Here is an 18,642-nt window from a genome sequence, read left to right on the forward strand (position 1 = left end):
TTTTAAGAATTTTTAACTTTCATAACATTTTCATTTTTTATTACTAAACATTAAAATAAAAAGTTTTTACTGCATTTTCAATATTTTAAGATATTGAACATATAAACAGAAATAAATATATACAGGGTGTCCTGATAAAGCTGGGCAATCCACATAGGCATGCGTAGAGGAGATAAAAATAACCCCATAAATTCCTATAAAATTTTTTTCTATAATGCATTTCTACTGAGATATTCGTCTCTAAAAATTAAATTTGAGAATCGTTTAATAACTTTTATATTACTTTTTAGATCTTAATAATGTATAAGAACTTTTTTTATTAGTATTTAAGATCTTTAAAATAGTGTGATAGATTTTTTTATATCATCTCAGAGAACCAGAATCGGATCACCTGTAAGTGTTTTAACTTACAAAAGTTTAAGATCTACAAAGTAATATAAAACTTATTTAAGAAAAATGATTCTCAAATTTAAACTTTAGAGACAAATGTCTCGGTGGAAATGCATTATAGAAAAGAAATTTTATAGAAACTTATGGGGTTGTTATCTGCTCTACATGCCCACGAGTGATTGTCCACCTTTACCAGGACATCCTGTATATATAATTTACAGTATTAAAGTAAAATTATTATAGAGAGATTTTTTTTATAAATTTCCTGAGAATTGCAGAATTTTTGTTTTTCCAGAGAGTATACACCTTGTACAATTGTTGGTATACTGCCAACATTTCCCTTACTAAATTGGTTAACGTTCCTATCCAATAAAGGTGCATGACAGATAGTACTAATGTTTTGAAGAAACTTGACGTACGAGGGAACGGTCTAGAGAAACGCGAAATGAATATATGCAGACCTGATCGTTACTCGTGCTAATTGCTGTGAGCTGTTCTTGCAGGGTGCGCACTCTTCTTTCGGCACCCGCTAGCTCTGTCTGTAGAGTCGTGACGTTGACGTTTCCGCTACCAGTGCCAGCCTTCGCCAACTCGCTCCGTAACTTATCTACATAACTTTGTTCCTTCTCCAACATAAGCTGGAATGTGTGAACTCTTTGTGTCTCCAATTGTCGCTTCTTTTCAAGCTGTAAAAAAATAAGGATAATAATTTGTTAATTTATATATTTCGTAAATATATATAAATATATAAATTAATTATATAGAAAAATAAAATTAATTATATACATAAATTAATTATGTAATAATTGCATGATTTATTTGAACTTTGAATCATATAGTTTTTGCTTATTAAAATGTTACTTTATAAAATATTTCTGCATTTTCTCTTTCTGTTACTAAGGTGTTTTAAGTATATTATAAATATGTTTTAAAAGAGATTATTGCTTAATTTCATTAATAGTTTTAAAGTAAGTTTAGCAATATAGTTATCAACCATCATTATAGATAAAAATAAATTCATAAACTGTTAATTACTAGAAACTAGCATGCATACTAGTCATGAATATCTATATCTATGACGTTGGTTCGCTAGCAGTTAGCAAAACTATATAATTAAATAAACTATGTTTCATATGTACATTTATACATTTAACTCTGATCTAATGCAATTTAATAAATTTATTTTCCTTATTTGAGTAGTATGTACACGTAATAAGTATAAACTGCGCGTTCCATTCGGAAAGAGAAAGGAATCGATACTGCCTTCTCTTTCCTCAACATAAAAGTTAAAGAGAGATAACGACACTCGGGAGAGATTACGTTCTCGAATATCTGCAGACACGTCGCTTACGATTAAGATAGGGAGCGTATGGTCTCTAGATTATTACATTTATAATTCGAGCCAAAATATATCTCCAACAGTTATAGCGTCTTCTCTTCATCTCGTTCAATAACCTCCTTCACAATAGCTCGCACTTATATGACTGAAGAAACCGGAAGGTACCGGACTGGAGGAGGAGGGGGGGGGCACACTCTTCTACTTACATCGACTGGTTGTGGACCCGTGATTCGAGCATTACACGAGGCACCACCCGCGGGTGCGGTCGACGCTCTGTGAAGAGAGATGGTCGTCTGCGAGGGTGACATGTTTCCGGCCGCCGACAAGCTGACTGGACGCTGATGCTGCTGCTGACTCGCCGCAGCAGCAACTACTCCGACTTGAAGACCGGAAGCTGTCGTTGCTGTTGCTGTCGCTGTCACTGCTACCGCGCTGCTCGTCGCCACTGGTTTCTGTTGCACTGTTAATACCACTTGCGTCGATGCTGCAACAAAATTGAATGAATCCTCTCAGACATGCTGTATCATACGTATAAAATACATAAATAAAAAATAAACTTTTGATTTACAACGTTTTAATCTTATCACATTCAGCCCTCCACTTTTTCATATTCTTTGCTTTCTTTTTTTTTATTTTTCATAGTGTTTTGTATTATTTTCTTGTCACTCACTTTAATATTATATACACATCTCATCCAGCGATTTATCTTATTTGGAATAATTTTATATAAAGCAAAAAGATTATTGTAAATTATTGTAATATTAATTTGTCACAATGCCATTGTTGTATATTGATAAAGCACACTGTGACAACAAGGTTTTTTTCTTTGTGTAAGATTAGATCCAAAAAGAAAAGGACCGAGTATAAAGTATTTTTTTTCTTTCTCGCTAACACTCTAGATATATTTAAAGAAAAAAATTCCAAGATAAATTCTATTTTTTTAATGTTTGTAAAAAAATATAGTCTTTATGATTGTATTAAATTGTTTATTTATTATTCTATTTTTCTGTCTTTTGTTTCAATTTTCTAATAAGCATATAGCTAAAATTTTAAAATATAGAAATTATTAAATTTACTCTTTATTACAAAATTATCCTCTAATATTAGTACAGCTCTAATATTAGTACAGTTCAAAAATAAAACAAAAATTTTCAAATTCAATTTATATACAATCTAATAAATAAATGTAATATGTTACAAGAGAGTGACATATGAAATACTAAAATTATTGCAAGCAAATAAAATCACTGTCCACAATATAACATTATTGAAAAATATTGTATAAATGATAAACACGCGTCAGAAAATAAACTTGAGTCATCTCTGACATAAGTTTAGAGACACACACATGAGCGTATATACATATATATATATGTATACATATTTATACAAAGTATTTCCATTGTAAAGTTAACAATTACCAGACACAACTTAAATACCATATGTCAACAATTAAAAATTAAAAAAATGTGTTTTAAGCCACGAATCATGCCGCACACAGTATTACGTGATTCTGAGATATATCTATAAAACATACACGTATAAATACGATGTTAAAAGCTCATGTATGCATACGTCACACGTCTGTCCGTGGTCGAGGTGGAATAGACGACTGACACGGTCACTGCTATAAACTTGCATGCTTACATCATTGAAAATGAGTCTTATACTTTGAATTTTCGTGTGTGTATATGTGTATTTGTGTGTGTGTGAGGTTGTGTAAAATCCCGACGTACAATAATTCTTTTCATAAGAAAATCTTGATTAAAAAAAAAAAAAAAAAAAAAAAAAGACACTTATATAACTCCTTCCTTATTATTCACAAAATAAATAATACTTATAAATATTAGGATATTCCCAATAATATACATAAAATCTTCTAATATGTAAAACTACAATATATATAAAAAGATATAGAATTATATAATAATTATAAAATACACACAAATATTTCTTTCTAAAATATAGTTCATTCTATGTACATTTCATACATTACAATATTATAAACACATATCTTGATAATAGAAAGTAAAAAGGGAAAAATATTATACACCCATAAACAGTACCTCGCATCAATAATATATCTCAATCTAATAAAACAAAGATTAAAGAAAAACAAAAAATACTTACATTTTATGAGGTGGACCACATCCGTGTGTGTAGACTGCATCACGTTGACTCCATTAACCTTTAATAAAAATAAAGAAAAAAAAAACTCATCACATCATATGTATTTGAATAATAAAGTTATATTATTTTTAATTTCTATAATTCTTGATTTTTCTTTCTTTCTCTCTTTCTCTCTCAAAGAATTGCATTTTAAGCAATTTAAATATTAATAAAATTCTATATGCACATGAAATAATTAATAATCAAACTTCTATATTCTTTATGCATTTTTACTTTGTTCTAATGCTATTTCACATTTTCATGATTTTATGATCTTAAAAGAAATCATAGAATAAATGTTGCTGTGTGCATAATTAATGTTAATTAATTATATACATTATGTTTATGCCTTAAATTTTTGGAAAATAATAATCATTTAAAAATAGACTATCTCGTATATGGTATAAACTTTCAAAAAACTTACAATTTTGTTCATATTTTCAAAAAAAACCAAAAAAGAAAATAAAAAACTTCTGCAGCATGGCACACTGAAACATTACTCCAAGAATATTATTCTTTATATGCAAAATTAAAACATTTAATAATCTTATTAAAATTCAATATATCTATACAGATTATTGTACAAGTTAAAAACTTGACAATGTTAAAATATTATTGAAATTTGTTTATGATCTGATAATGTAGATTATTTTATAATATATTTATATATGCCACAAAAAGTTGTGACAACCACTTGTGTATTATAATAACAAAAGGATTGAGTAAAATCCTTAAAATTTATTCAAAACAATTTATTACCCATAGTCATATTTAAAGTTTAAAATCCTATTTCAGTTTTTGTAATTGTTCAAAAACTTGATTTACATTTTGACATTTCTGTGCCGGAAAAGAAATCTAAATTAACCGAAGGATCTTACCATGTAAAATCTGGATATAAATTTCGAAGGATTCACAATATACATATATATCTACAAATATGCTATTGGCTGTAATGATGTAATGCAAGAAACAACACGAGCACAAGATAAAAACAATCTACATGCAATTATATACATCGAGTGTTCCAATGTATAAAAGAAACTTTTCCACAGTGTAAATATAAAATTGTACACAGCTATAATGAGAGATAATTGAAGTAAATAACACGTATTAAAGGAAAAGTAATCAACAATCTAATAATTAAAAAGACCTTTGCTATTCCTTCCTATTAAATTTCAATAATTAACTCATTTTTATTCACCTTGATTATCTTATCACCCGCATGAAGACCGGCTCTTGCTGCTGCACCACCTGCAAAAATCATATTGCATACTTGTAAACAATCAAAGTCTGTATATGTAAAATTAAGGTAGATTCGAAAATAAGGGTTTCTGTTTTATTATAACTTTTATTTTCATCTTATGCACAAATTGAATTTATTTTATTAAAATAGAAACTAATAACTACTTTTTAACAATTTCAAAAAGATTGTCCCATCTTGGCACGACTTTGAAGATTTTCTTTTTTGGATAAATATCCAGCTCTTGATGTTTAAATTATTCTGTACTCCTATCAAGAAGACAATTCAAAAAGAAAGCGCTTCTCTCTAGAGACTTTTGTAATTACTTGATTAAAATATTACAAAGTATACTACAGCCTGGATCTGAGAGCTGTCATTTTTGACAATTTCGAATCTTTGAAGTTGTCAAAAATAATAGGTCTAGTTTGCACTGCTAAAGAAACACCTTGAAAGACGATTTCCAACTAATGCAACAATACGGTTCAAACAACATCAAGAGCCGGATCTTTACCAATAGAGAATATCTTCAAACTTCAAAGTGAGATCAATTTTCTTGAAGCCTGATATTAAAAAGTAGTCATTATTTTATATTTTAACACAGTAAGTGTCCAATTTGTGTCTAATAAGTGGTAAGTAAAAGAGGGAACCTTTCTGATCCACCCTAATACATTAATAATAATAATAATCATATATGTGTTAATAATATTATGCAAATGTTAATGCAACTGGAGTCTTAATGCAAACCTTCTTTGACAGACTGAACGTAGACCGGGTTGTCGCCGGAAACTTTCATTCCGAATCCAGCATCGTCCTTGTATATAACAAGAGTGGCGATAGGTGCTGGTTCAATGGCTCCACCACTGATGGCGCCTGCCTGACCAGCCCCGACGCTGCGTCGCAGCGCTGCCGTTCCATTCATCCCTTCTTTGAGCTCCACCCCGCCTCACCTCTGTTGCTACCGACCTGTGATAATTCTCACAATATATACAGAACATTTTTTCAACAAGCGTACAAGATAAACAATTCATTAGGCATGTTATATCGATTTAAAAAAAAAAAAAAAAAAAAAGAGGAAAAAGAAACGATGTATCAAAGATCCTATTTTAAAGAATACTTTGATCAAACTCTAATTTGTGAGATAATAATTTAACGTGAATTTAAAAAATTATCAATTTTATTGTTTGATATAAGCTTAATTAATCGGTGATTAATTCATTAGAGTATAGAATTGTCTAATGTAATTCCTAATTTTGTCTCTCTTTCTACAACACATGTATTAAATTAATAATTCTATTAAAATTAATTTTTGTTTATTTATTTGAAGTGGCATTAATATTGAATACTAATGTATATAGCAAGAATGGAAGAATAATAAAGCAATAAAGATAGCAACAAATCAATACAAATTATCTCTGACAAGTCAAAGCTAAAATATGAAATAAAAATAGAATTAAAATAAATGATGGAAAAATATTGGTTTCTTTTTTTTTTTAGAAAAGTTCAAGTTTGGCTGTCAAAACCAGTACAAGCCATGGGCACAAGTATTTGTGTCATATAATACTTATATCTCTCATACAGTTATTTATGTTTATTCTCCTCTTTCATGAAGATCTGAATAAAGATTTTAATCTTTATTCAGATCTTCAGTAGATTGGCAATTATATAATTAACGAACAATTAATTGCCAATCTAAATAAAGGTCAAAACTGTAGTTCCATTACAGAGCACAAATTTACATAGTACTATATGAGAGGTGTATTTTAAATACTATATAGCATAAATACTTAATTCATGAGTATATACTAATCCACATCTCTTTCTTTCATCCTTTCTTTTTCCCAAAAAAAAAGAAAAAAAAAGTATATTCTTACAATATATTTTATATAAAGCAAAAATTTTCAAGATTTTAAGCTCTTTGATCTATGTACATTTAAAACAGTAAAAGCACATGTATAATGTCAAAATATTTATAGATAGCCAATTACTTAATAAAAATATATTATGTTATAAGTAAAAATAAAATAAAAGCAATAATATGTTTAATATATTTAATGTGTTGTCTTGTCTATATCAAACTTATTTACAAAGAATTGCATTTTTCGAATATTTTATGAAATGCAATAAGTAATTTTATTTTAATTTTAAATCTTCTTTTTTCAAAAATTATTTTAAGCCTATAAATTTAGTATTACGTTAATAAATTAATTCATGTATGTGTAATTATTTAAGAATTGTTTTATATGTGTGTTTATATATATATATGCATGTATCTGTATTTTTTATTCAAAATAACTTGCTGTGAAATAAATTGTTACATTATTTTTTACATTTGTTACAAAATACACTGTATATACATCTTTCTAGATTTATATAGCAATTGTAAAAAAAATAGAAAATTGCAGAAAAGTAGAATAAAGTAGTTCTTCCTGATATATTAAATTTATCTAGTAATTGATATAATAATTTAAATAATTGGCAATTTTAAAATATATATACACACAAATATTATAAACCTTAAAAATCTAGTACAATCTAATACATTTTTTAGTAATTTTAAAAATTGAAAAAAAAAAAAAAAACAATATTGCAGAGCATTATATATATATATATATATATATATATATATATATATATATATATATATATATATATATATACAGGAGTGTTATACTTTAACATAAAACATTATATATATTTAACATTGTACTAATTGCAAAAATATATCATTTTTAGTTTAATCACACCCTATAGACATAAATAATATTTGTCTGTTATATTATAATATTCTAGAAAAATTTTGTAATGTCAAAACATATTGTACCTTTTGTATAATAATTATAATAAAAATTTTTTAAATGTTATTAAGAGAATGCTATAGATACTGACAGATTGTTATTATAACTTTGTAACAAAAATGTTTCAATAAGAATATTTAACAAGATGCCCATACAAGTATGATACATTTTGTCCACGAGAGCTTTCCAACAAAAAAACACAGGTAGACACAATGTCATGCAATCGACTTACAAATAAAAAAATTTTTTAATTTTAAACATTTTTTTATTTGATAACCATTCATGCAACATTTTGCCTATATATATTTTTTCGTGAAAGACTCGTTATTTATTCCTACATATTTATAATCATTGTGTATATACACACACGTATATATATATATAAATATGACACACATATAGAATTATATTCAAGCCATTTATTACACTTTATTTCAAAAAAGCTAGTATATAAGCTTTAAAAATCAACAAGAGATACATTTTCTTTTGCTTCATAATATAATTATTTTGCACATTAGATTTTCTATAATTTAATTTCCAAAGTTGTAATATTCAAAATATGATATAGTAAATAAATAATCTATACATACAAAATGATGAGTGTGATGCGAAGAAAGAAATTTTATTCTATATACAAATATTTTCATAGTAGAAATTATTTGACTGCTACACACACACACACACATACACACACACACACACACATTACATAGTTGAAAGAAATTACAAATGTCACGTTTAAATAACATGTGTCATTTTTCCATTAGAAATTATAAATATGTACAACAAGCTTAAAAAAAAAAAAAAAAAAAAAAAAATACGACATAAAAATATTAATTTAAAAAATTGCATAAAGTATTCAAGAATGTAGTGATATTAAATATTCAAAAATCTCGATATAGCAAGAAAATAATGAAAACGAGATTTAGAGCTCTTGGAATTAGAACGTCTCGCGGGAACAGGTCTCTGAAAATTATACATTTCAAAAATCAGTAATATGTGCGTGTGCGAGGGATATAAGCAAGGTCAACAAGACGCGCGAGGTGCTCGGTCAACTGTCGAAAAGGAACGCGTAAACGACAAAAAAAATTGATTACAAAGTAAAAAAAAAAAAAAAAAAGAATGTACGACGTGGGTGCGATTACCTTTCATTTAATCTATACTTGACGGCAGCGAGCAAACACTAATAAGAAGCTTCAACAGGAGACGACGGACGAGGCGAGATGAGGATGAGACGAGACGAGACGAGACGAAACGAGACGAGACGGAACGAGATGGGGCGAAAGGAGACGAAAGGAGACGAGAGAAGACGAAACGAGACGACGCGACCCACGACACAAGACGAGAGACGAAGGGATGGTTTATCTCGTAAAATAAAAGAAAAGAAACCAGGGTGCCGTCGATGCGCGCGCAAGAATCCCTCCGTCCGAGAGCGAGACAGGCCCAGTAAATATTGTATCACGTTGTCACAACAAAAGGACACTCGACGAACATGGCTGGTGTGACGGGCAATCGTTCCGCCTTTCACGCGCACAGCATCCACACCGCGGGGCGTTGCAAGTAACGATCCAGGAAGCCGATCCCGGATGCCCGAGACGCGAGACTCGCGAGAAGCAGCGGCCCGCGGGGCCGCTACGCGAACGAACGGAGCGCGACTTCTTTCGCGAAATACGCATCGATCTCGAGGAGGAATTACGCTACTAACAAGTGACAGCCATCTTAGCGATGCACAAGCCACTACCACAGTACACGGGATGTCATTATGGCGGATTCACATCGCGCTCCACCGCCGACGCCTTGACAGCCAATGGGAAGCGCCAATTGTAACTGACATGTTTGTCCCTAGAAAATGAACTCTTTTATTGGCTACCGTGGACGTAGAACTCAAACTTTTTCACTAAATCTATCGACAGACCTGTTATATTTTTATATTTTTGACAGTTGTGTCAAATGTAAATTTTACAAAAATTTCTCATGATAGTAACCAATCAGATAGCCAAGCGCGTGCCCGCTTTAGAGAGAGAGAGAGAGAGAGATCTAATATCTTATTGGTTATTTTGTTCCCTTCCAGAATTCAAAGGGGACAAAATAACCAATGAGATACTAGCAAAAGAGACAGACAGAGGCCTCAGGTGTAGTATCTCTCTCTCTCTCTCTCTCTCTAAACCGGGTGCGCGTTTGGCTATCGCGATGCTCAGTCCATTCTATATGTCGATGGCATGTATATATTCCTTACTATGCCTATGGGTGCGACATAAATTCGAATTTTTTCAAATTTTTCACAATCAAATAACATTAATTATTCATCGAATCGTTCTTGATCATTAGAATTATTTTCATAACTTTTATATTACTAAAATTAAATTAAAAATATAAAAGCATAATTATATATTTTTTCATAAAAATAACTATATGTTTTCTTTATACCATAAATTGATTTCTTTCGTTATCATTCTGTGCATAAAAGTATTGAGATAATGTAATTGAGAAATAAATATTTGATGAGATATATATTTTTATTTATAATTTATGTAAAATTATGTTAAATTAAAGTATAAAATATCTCGTAAATTGATTAATTTTTGACCCTTATAACTTTTTACGCCAAATATTGCGAGGAATCAATTTATATTTATATATAAAAATTTTTTATATATTTAAATGATCAGGATAATTCTACTTAAAAAAACTAAATTTTTTTACATGATCTTGGCATTCATATTCAAAATCAAATTAATATCTATCCTTTTTTTCTCCTTCGAATCAAATAAAAACATTTTTTTTTAAGATTCCTTCATTTCCATATATTCAATTATATATTATTATTATTTAAAATGAAACACTTTGTATATATCTGTAATTTTAAATTTACGGTTACTTTTACATATAATCACACACAAGATAAGAGTAGAAAAAATTTTAATTAGAGAAAAACAAATTTGATATAATTACGGTAAATATAAGGTATGTATATGTTAAACATAAATATATGTATGCAATGTTACATAAATAATTAAAAGAACAAATATATTGAACGTTTCCATTTCTTTCGAGCCATTATTTAAAAAAGGATAAAAAAAATCGTAAGGTAATGTAATGTCCAAATTAGGTCCGCCAACAAAATGATATCTGGATGGCTTTGAAATGTCATAAAAATTGACGTGAGAAATAATGTTAATACGCAGGATGTCTGTGCAATTTTTTGGCGAGCATTTTGGCCAACTAATATCCTCTTCCTTGCCAAACGTAATGCCAATGCCCAATATTTTGTAATTTATTAAGCTTTTCGGCTCCGACAATTTCGAATAAAGGACATCCAAGTGCATGGACGTAAGTAATCCTGAACACAGGATTTGTTTCCCGATTGTATGCGCGGAGACAACACTTTGCGGTATCCTATCGAACATGATCCGCAACCAGTCGGTTGTGTCTTTCTTCACGACATTACCCAATTTGGAAACATAAGCGTTGTTACTCGCATTTAGCAAAGAGTCCATCATCAAGAGACGCATAGTCAGATTCTGTAGTTCCATGCAAGATAACGCGGTGAAATTTTTTATTAATAAACTGGCAGAGCATCTCAATTTAACATCTTCACCGAACGCAATGATATGCCTGTTGATTCGATCGCACTCTCCATTTTTCCCAGCCAAGGGCAATGTGAGAAATCCATTAGTTTTGTTGAAGAAGATCTCGTCGCTTTTATTAGCACGAGAAGTGCCAGAAATGATGGGTTTACCCATTATATAGCCAGGATTTCCGCTACGAGCAAAAGCTCTTGTTTCATTTGCATCTATCCAATTGTATTGGACCTCGAAATATTGATAGAAAGCGTGAGAAGTATCGGCTATATCGAAATATGCGTCGATATTGCTGATACCAGCGGAACCATTATGAGTGATTACATATTTCAGGCTCTTTACAATATTGATACAGGTAAAGTTCGTGCAAAGGCTTGTTATCCTGGTTCCATTGCATTCGGAAAATGAGTTTTGACAGTAATGACTCCTCACTGACAAACAAATATTACTTTGACATGCCTAAAAACACAATTTTTGAAATTAATTCTAGTAAATGTACAGTAAAATTTATCATTAATTTTATCAACAATTGTTTTCAAATTCTTATTCTATTATTGCAATAATAATAACAGAGTGAAAAAATATAAATTTCTTAATATATTATTAATAATAATTTATACAAATTTTTTCTCTCTTAAGTTTATATTTCATACAAGATAATATTATATACACATTATCAAATTGTGTTAGTATAATGTTGTGTACTATAATATAGTACATTTACCAATTTCCTCTAAAATTTTTAAAAATTTGAAAAAAAAGTATTAATTTATAAATTTGATTTATATGAAATGTATTCGTTATATGCATATTTTAACACATAAATCTTTTTATTTTAAAACTATACCTGTTTACGAACGAATGTGTCGTTAAATAATGGTAGAGACTTAATAACTGTAAAATTATTGAATGTCGTGGTGAACAAATATCGATTCATATTTGTCAAATTATTTTGTATGCACGCGCTTTTCCAATTTTCCAAATACCTTAAAGTCTTTTTAAACGAACATATTCCAGTAAATCCAGATTGTAAGAGATCTGAAACAATATATATTTCATTAATAAATGTTATATAATAATTTATATGCTCGGTAAAATAAAATTGCACGTGCGCGATTCCATATTATTTGACAAATGTTCTATTTCAAAATAATGTGGGGTAGAAGTTGAATATATATGTTGAGAAAATCTCAAAATAAAAATATATAAGACAAAGGCTTTAATTAATCAAATATATTTATTCGTGTTATACATTATTTATATAAATTAAAATAATTTTTAATAATAAAGACTAATAAAAGAGCCAGGAACAGTGCATAATCAATTTGAAACTCTCTCTTGCATAATTTATTTATAGATCATTTACACTAGATTTTGAGAAATGTAAATCTTTCTAATTTAAGGTTTTAAATATCCTCGAGAAATTGCCTCAAGCGAGAATTGATAGATACGAATATAAAGATATAAATGTTATCTTACGAGAAGATAAACTGAATATTAAGACGCGAAAAACTTGTATTTCTCACTTTTTTGGTTGATTGTTCTCGACATTATTCAAACTTCAAAAGAAATTTCGATTTAGAGAGAATTTTTTAAAAGTAGGCTTGAATTGTTTATAATAATTTATAATAGTTTATAATTGAAAAAAAAATCAGATTAATTTCAAAATTCTTACAATTAAATGCACATCATTATAATTGCATCTTTAATTTTTCGAGTTCATTATTATGACAAATATTATGATAATTAGAGCTTTTATCACCGAATCTGCTCCTTCTTCTTTCTCTTTTATTTGTTATTCATAAAAATAGCCGTATCATATTTTTAATATAATATACTTATTACCTATTGTTTCAATAGATTTATTATGTAATTTCCACAATATATCTCCATGTTGATAAGATTTAGACAAATTGTACTTGGGTAATCCTATATTATCTTTCAGTTTCCATTTATATTTTTTCTCTACCATTTTCTGCAGATCTTTTTCACTGTTTAGTTTCTGAAATAAAAAATATTAATAGTAATAAATTAAAAATTTATATGTAACATCAGAGAAAGTTAAAATTATATTTTCTGTTATCAATGTATTAGACAATTATATAAAAGATTTTACAAATTTTGGATTATATTAATAGTAATCAAGTATAAAATATAATGTTTTTTTTCTTTATATAATTTATTAGAATCCATATTAAATTCGCCTTAGAAAGTGAAATATTTTGGCCAACAAAAATTGTTCAGCAAAAAGTATCCATTTTTCTTTAAAAGAAATTGATTAGTAAATCAAATTATTCTTCTAAAAGCAAATATTTTTTATTAATTTTTTATTAAAAAATGTATGACTTTAATTATCCTTTATTAAAGTATGTACGACAGTGCAATTAAGTTACAAGATGTAAGAGCTTTGTAAGAGTATGTAAAAATGAAGAAGAGACCTTTAAAAAAACTATTTTATTTGTATGTAATTTACTTACTAAGTCGTTGTCGGCGTTATATGTTGATGGCAGATTGTCATATAAAATGCAAAATAAATTATTTCCCAATTTTTCAAGAATAAAAGCTGTGTTGTTTCGTTGTATGAAATTACGATTGTAACAATACCGACTGTCGTAAAGCTCTACATGATAATTTTTACAGTGCGAAAAAGCAGACAAATGAAACTGATTGCAATCTCTGTCGCAGCAGCAATTGATATCACAGGAAAATTTCTGTACAAATAAAAATGGAAGATTATAAGATAATAAAATCATAATAGAAAGCTAATCCTTATAAATATTGATCAATTCTTTTTTAAAAAATATCTAATATTTCTTTATATTATATATACAATCATTATTAATATTAAAATGTAAATTAAAATAATTATACTAAATAGAATAAATAATACTAAAATATTTCTTTCATTTATGTAATACATAATTCGATATTTTATAACAAAATCAAATATTTATATATGTGCCTACAATCAAATTACACTCGCATATTTCTTTTTCTTCGAGTATGAGAACGTCATCGTCAACCGGATGTACAGCTGGCGAAGATGTTGTCATTAAAGTTGATTCCAATTCTTGTTGCTCCGTTACATTTATTCTTGAGGATGTTATCTCTACGGGAATGGCAGTGGAGAATGAATTATTCTCTTCTATATTATTTGATGAATCTTCGAAATAAGATGGATTTTGCGTGTATGTAGTTGAATCTACTGATTCGCCGCAATCTGTATCATTTACACAGCTTAATGTATCTTCAATTTTTGTTACATATGCCATATTGATACATGCTAGAAATAGCATTAGCGAAAAGAACATTTTGCTGCAATAAAATATATTGATACTGTTCAAATATATTATCGCAAAATAATTATTTGAAACATCTCTTCTTTTTATACAAATGAAACATTATTTTTCATAATTTTAATATTATTTCTAGAATTCTGCTTTTTATAATTAAAAACCGACTGGTTATTGTATGTAATTTGTAATTGTCTTCACAATTGTCAGTTTACAGCTGGCATCCGAATTTATCGAAATTTCTTGCCAGAATATGCAAATTAACGATTATTGTTCCCACACTTTGTGTAAATATTTCAAATCTATCTAATGTGTTGATCAAAACACTTGGTGACTTCAATTGCAAAGTTCGTCCCAAGAATTTGTCATACAGTCTGTCTTTCCACGTACCTATACAAAAATTATTATACTGACAGAATAATAATAATAAGTTATTATGCAAAATTAAAAAATTGTTTCAAATTGTGCATACCAATAGGTTTCCACGTGTGACATTCTAATACGTGCAAGCCAGGAGATAATGGGACATTGTGTACCCCATACGAAAGAAATAGTATCCTTCCATAATTATCTCTACAAAACACTTGCAATAATAATTTCGGAGAATTTTGTAAAGTCTGAGTTGTATAATGCAAGTCTATAGGATGATCCCAGACCGGATTATTAGTATAAATATCGCAACTCTCTTGTGTTTGTCCCTCTTCTTGTCCTGATACAATTTTCCAACCATTACCTAAGCAGGTAACAATAAAGGTATTTCTTCGTATATTTAATAATTATTTCTAAAATTATGAGACTGTTTATCTTACCAACATAAAAATTCCACTTGCAGAGTAGATGTGATTGTTTAAAATTCTTCGCAGACGAAATGTGCCCAATTATATGCAATTCGGCCATGCCATAAAATCATACTGCTATGACTTATAAAATTAAAAAAAAATAGGAAATTATTTATAATAAATCTATCCACTAATTGTAAGATTTTGACTAAAGAAGATTTGCAGGGCTCGCATGAAAGATGAGATTACTTTGAATTTTGTAAAATGTCACCTGTAGAATCAAGAGAAATCAGTTTTAAAAAACATAAAATTTCCTGTAAAAATATTTGTAATAATACTCATATACGATGAAAAGTAAATGTAAATATTAATACAATTATAAATTAAAGATGATGTTTTTTACTGTCATTCACATAAATACCTATATATATATATATACATATATACATATATATTTATTTTATTTAAGAGATAACTTCTATTTCGTAAAAAAAATTTGAACTTTTTAAAATGGTATCTTAAAATCAAATTTTTAATTTTTATCTAAAAATTTTGTCTTCAGGAATGTATAAAAGATAATGTTTCCAAAAAGTTTGAGTTCTTTTTTAGTTTTAAGTTCTCGAAATTTATATGTTTTAAAAAAATAATATAAAATCATTAACTGATTAAGTGATTCGTTTCGCGCACATCAATTTCGAAAAAATCCTTTTAAGAAAAATGATTTGAATTGTATTGAGTTTAATGTTTTTAGTTTTTCTTTGATGTAATACATGGCGAATTTTTTATAATCTTAAATCCTCAATAAATACAGGTACATGTGGATGCATGAAAATTTATAAAGATTCAATGATATATATATTTTCTTGAAAAAAAATGAAAGAGAAAAAAGTATTTCAGAATAACAAAACAATAATATAAAGCAAGTGTTTTACAAAAACAAAAGATTTACAGATGTATATTTATATTGAAACTTGACGTTTCTAAATTTGACATGTGTGCAAATGTTGCAATAATTGCTTTATAAATACATAATAAAATATAAAAGAACTACCTTGAAGCGTTTTATGCATATTTTTATGTCTATATAAATATATATAAAATTACAGTCACTAAATCATATATATATATATCGAACTCTCTATGTGCACTATATAGAGTATTCAGTAATATTACATAAAGACATTCACTGAGAAATAAATGAATTGTATGATAAAATAATATGTTTTTAATAAAATGTCTTTGTATAAAAATATTCATTATTACCAATTTTTCCAACAAACTGCGAAAAGAAATTGCTTTTATAATGTATTGTTTTAAACTTTTAAGATCTTTGTCGGAATGAAATTGTTAAATTATATTTATCCACAGCAACAGTATTTTGTTTCACATTTTTGACTATCATTCAATTTATAAGATAGCTGTATTTCTTTTTAACTTGATATTAAATTAATGATGTAGAAAAATAAATTGAAACATAACTAACAATGAGATTATTTTATGCAAAGTATTTTAAATCTTTCCAATAAAATTCTACAATCAAAATGATTTTTACAAATAAAATGATCGAATCCTTCTACTTCACGACCGAACGTCTGACCGATGCACGATCACGATGCACACTCCAATTCCAATGTTGACACATGTGTCGTTATGACTACCAATTAGTAACAACAGATGCTTGTTCGCTTTGTTTGCCATTCGACACTCAAATTCTTAGATTTCTGCTTGGTTAATCAAAGTGTTCTCAGTACTTAGTCTCAAAATAAATACACATTTATCTACATTTCTTTACAGAGCTCTGTAGCAGAAAACTCATAATTAAACACAATGTCACATGACTGGCTGTTAAATAGAAAATAAACGTGTGTTCGGAACTTTAAAAATTCATAAATATATATTCGTTGAATGTTTATGATAAATTATCGTAAAATCAAGGAAGGGGAAGAGGGAGATATTTGTAATATTTAATATTGAATATAAGGGACTAGAGATTATTTTAGAGAATCTTTGACATTAAACATGTGTTAAAAAGAAAGTTTAAATTGAAACATTTGTGGAATTCAGAGATGGGCATTATTCGAATGTATTCTTATCTAGCTTGATATATTATAAAATTTTATTTGTATTATTTGTACTATTCACTACTCGTATTATTCAATTTGCATTATTTTCTATTTGTGATATCTACTATAGTTTTTATCATGTATATTTTATAAGATTTCCTTTTTTATTTAGTTTCTTTTGTCATTTTTCTAATATCTTTTAAAAATAAAATGTTTCCAATAATAAATATGCAGTAGCTTTATTTATCACAGTTATATAAATAATCGTTATTTGTATAAAATGATTATTATAATATTTGAGAATGTGTGCGATAATATTGTTCATATAAAAAATAATAAAAAGTAGTAAGGACATTAGTGAAATAATTATTTAAATAAAAACTTATTTAAATAATTATTCAATCGAATAATTTTTGAGTAAAATTTGTCATTTATAAACAAATTATCCTTTATCTCTATTATTCGAATAAAATTTTGCCCGTCTCTGGTAGAAATCTGACATTTGCGATAAGTGTCGCACAAACTTATATCGAAAAATCTCAAATAAAAAGTGTGATATATATATATATATATATATATATATATATATATATGAGAGGGAGTTATCAAAATGTTATCAAAGAGCTTGGTTAATTCCATTTAATTATATTTTACTCCAAAACTATGTCATGAAGAGCGCAGTATGCGTTATTTTATTTTATTTTCTGAAAAAAAATACACACTGACTTAAATGGCAAACATGTCATTAGCTGTCGCCCACACACAATTCTTGTTTTTCTCGTTTCTGTCACTACTTAATTGTAATTTTTGTATTCCTTTCGTCTCTCTTTCTCTCTCTCTCTTTCACACAGCCATTCATTCAACATTGCTACTTCTCTTTTCTTCAATCAGATCATTCAACTGTTATATGCTTAAAGTTTAGTTAATGATATTCATTAACTAAATCGTTTTTTAGTTAATGATTGTTAAGATTATTGTAGGATTATTAATTAG

The 18,642-nt window shown here is 27.9% G+C and overlaps 3 protein-coding genes across 11 annotated transcripts in view; all 3 read right to left on the bottom strand.

Annotated features, from left to right (window-relative positions):
• Rhogef2 (Rho guanine nucleotide exchange factor 2) overlaps positions 1–9,668 on the bottom strand; it is a 35,461-nt gene extending 25,793 nt beyond the window's left edge. For 3 of the 6 annotated variants that reach the window (XR_012048288.1, XM_072908799.1, XM_072908797.1), the window contains exons 1-6: positions 9,079–9,667; positions 5,883–6,101; positions 5,100–5,149; positions 3,860–3,917; positions 1,936–2,213; positions 852–1,076 (exon numbers count right to left, since the gene is read on the bottom strand). Coding sequence is in view for 5 of the 6 variants with exons in the window: in XM_072908799.1 (XP_072764900.1) it covers positions 852–1,076; positions 1,936–2,213; positions 3,860–3,917; positions 5,100–5,149; positions 5,883–6,057 (786 nt within the window). In the remaining variant the exon portion in view is untranslated. Of the gene's footprint in view, positions 1–851; positions 1,077–1,935; positions 2,214–3,266; positions 3,343–3,859; positions 3,918–5,099; positions 5,150–5,882; positions 6,102–9,078 lie in introns of those variants that run through there. The other 3 variants (XM_072908800.1, XM_072908798.1, XM_072908801.1) reach the window with 3 other exon arrangements.
• Positions 9,669–10,835: 1,167 nt separating this feature from the next.
• On the bottom strand, positions 10,836–14,828 carry LOC140674489 (tectonic-3). Of its 3 annotated transcripts, none has more exons than XM_072908054.1 (5): positions 14,481–14,828; positions 13,992–14,225; positions 13,360–13,516; positions 12,362–12,552; positions 10,836–11,973 (listed from the first exon to the last, which is right to left on the bottom strand). In XM_072908054.1, exons 1-5 carry the CDS (start codon positions 14,823–14,825, stop codon positions 10,909–10,911), a joined length of 1,992 nt encoding a protein of 663 aa, XP_072764155.1. In that variant the 5' UTR covers positions 14,826–14,828; the 3' UTR covers positions 10,836–10,908. The 3 variants fall into 3 exon arrangements, with proteins under 3 accessions (XP_072764155.1, XP_072764157.1, XP_072764156.1); XM_072908056.1 differs by having other exon boundaries at positions 14,498–14,662; XM_072908055.1 differs by having other exon boundaries at positions 14,492–14,662.
• A 190-nt stretch (positions 14,829–15,018) lies between these two features.
• Positions 15,019–17,836, bottom strand: LOC140674490 (B9 domain-containing protein 2-like). 2 transcript variants are annotated; one of them, XM_072908057.1, is made up of 4 exons: positions 16,850–17,836; positions 15,617–15,857; positions 15,280–15,540; positions 15,019–15,197 (listed from the first exon to the last, which is right to left on the bottom strand). In XM_072908057.1, exons 2-4 carry the CDS (start codon positions 15,702–15,704, stop codon positions 15,019–15,021), a joined length of 528 nt encoding a protein of 175 aa, XP_072764158.1. In that variant the 5' UTR covers positions 15,705–15,857; positions 16,850–17,836. The 2 variants fall into 2 exon arrangements, with proteins under 2 accessions (XP_072764158.1, XP_072764159.1); XM_072908058.1 differs by lacking the exon at positions 16,850–17,836 and having other exon boundaries at positions 15,617–15,874.
• Between the last annotated feature and the right edge of the window lie 806 nt (positions 17,837–18,642).

The sequence above is a fragment of the Anoplolepis gracilipes genome, chromosome 16 (genome assembly GCF_047496725.1).
Source record: "Anoplolepis gracilipes chromosome 16, ASM4749672v1, whole genome shotgun sequence".
NCBI lineage: Eukaryota > Metazoa > Arthropoda > Insecta > Hymenoptera > Formicidae > Anoplolepis > Anoplolepis gracilipes.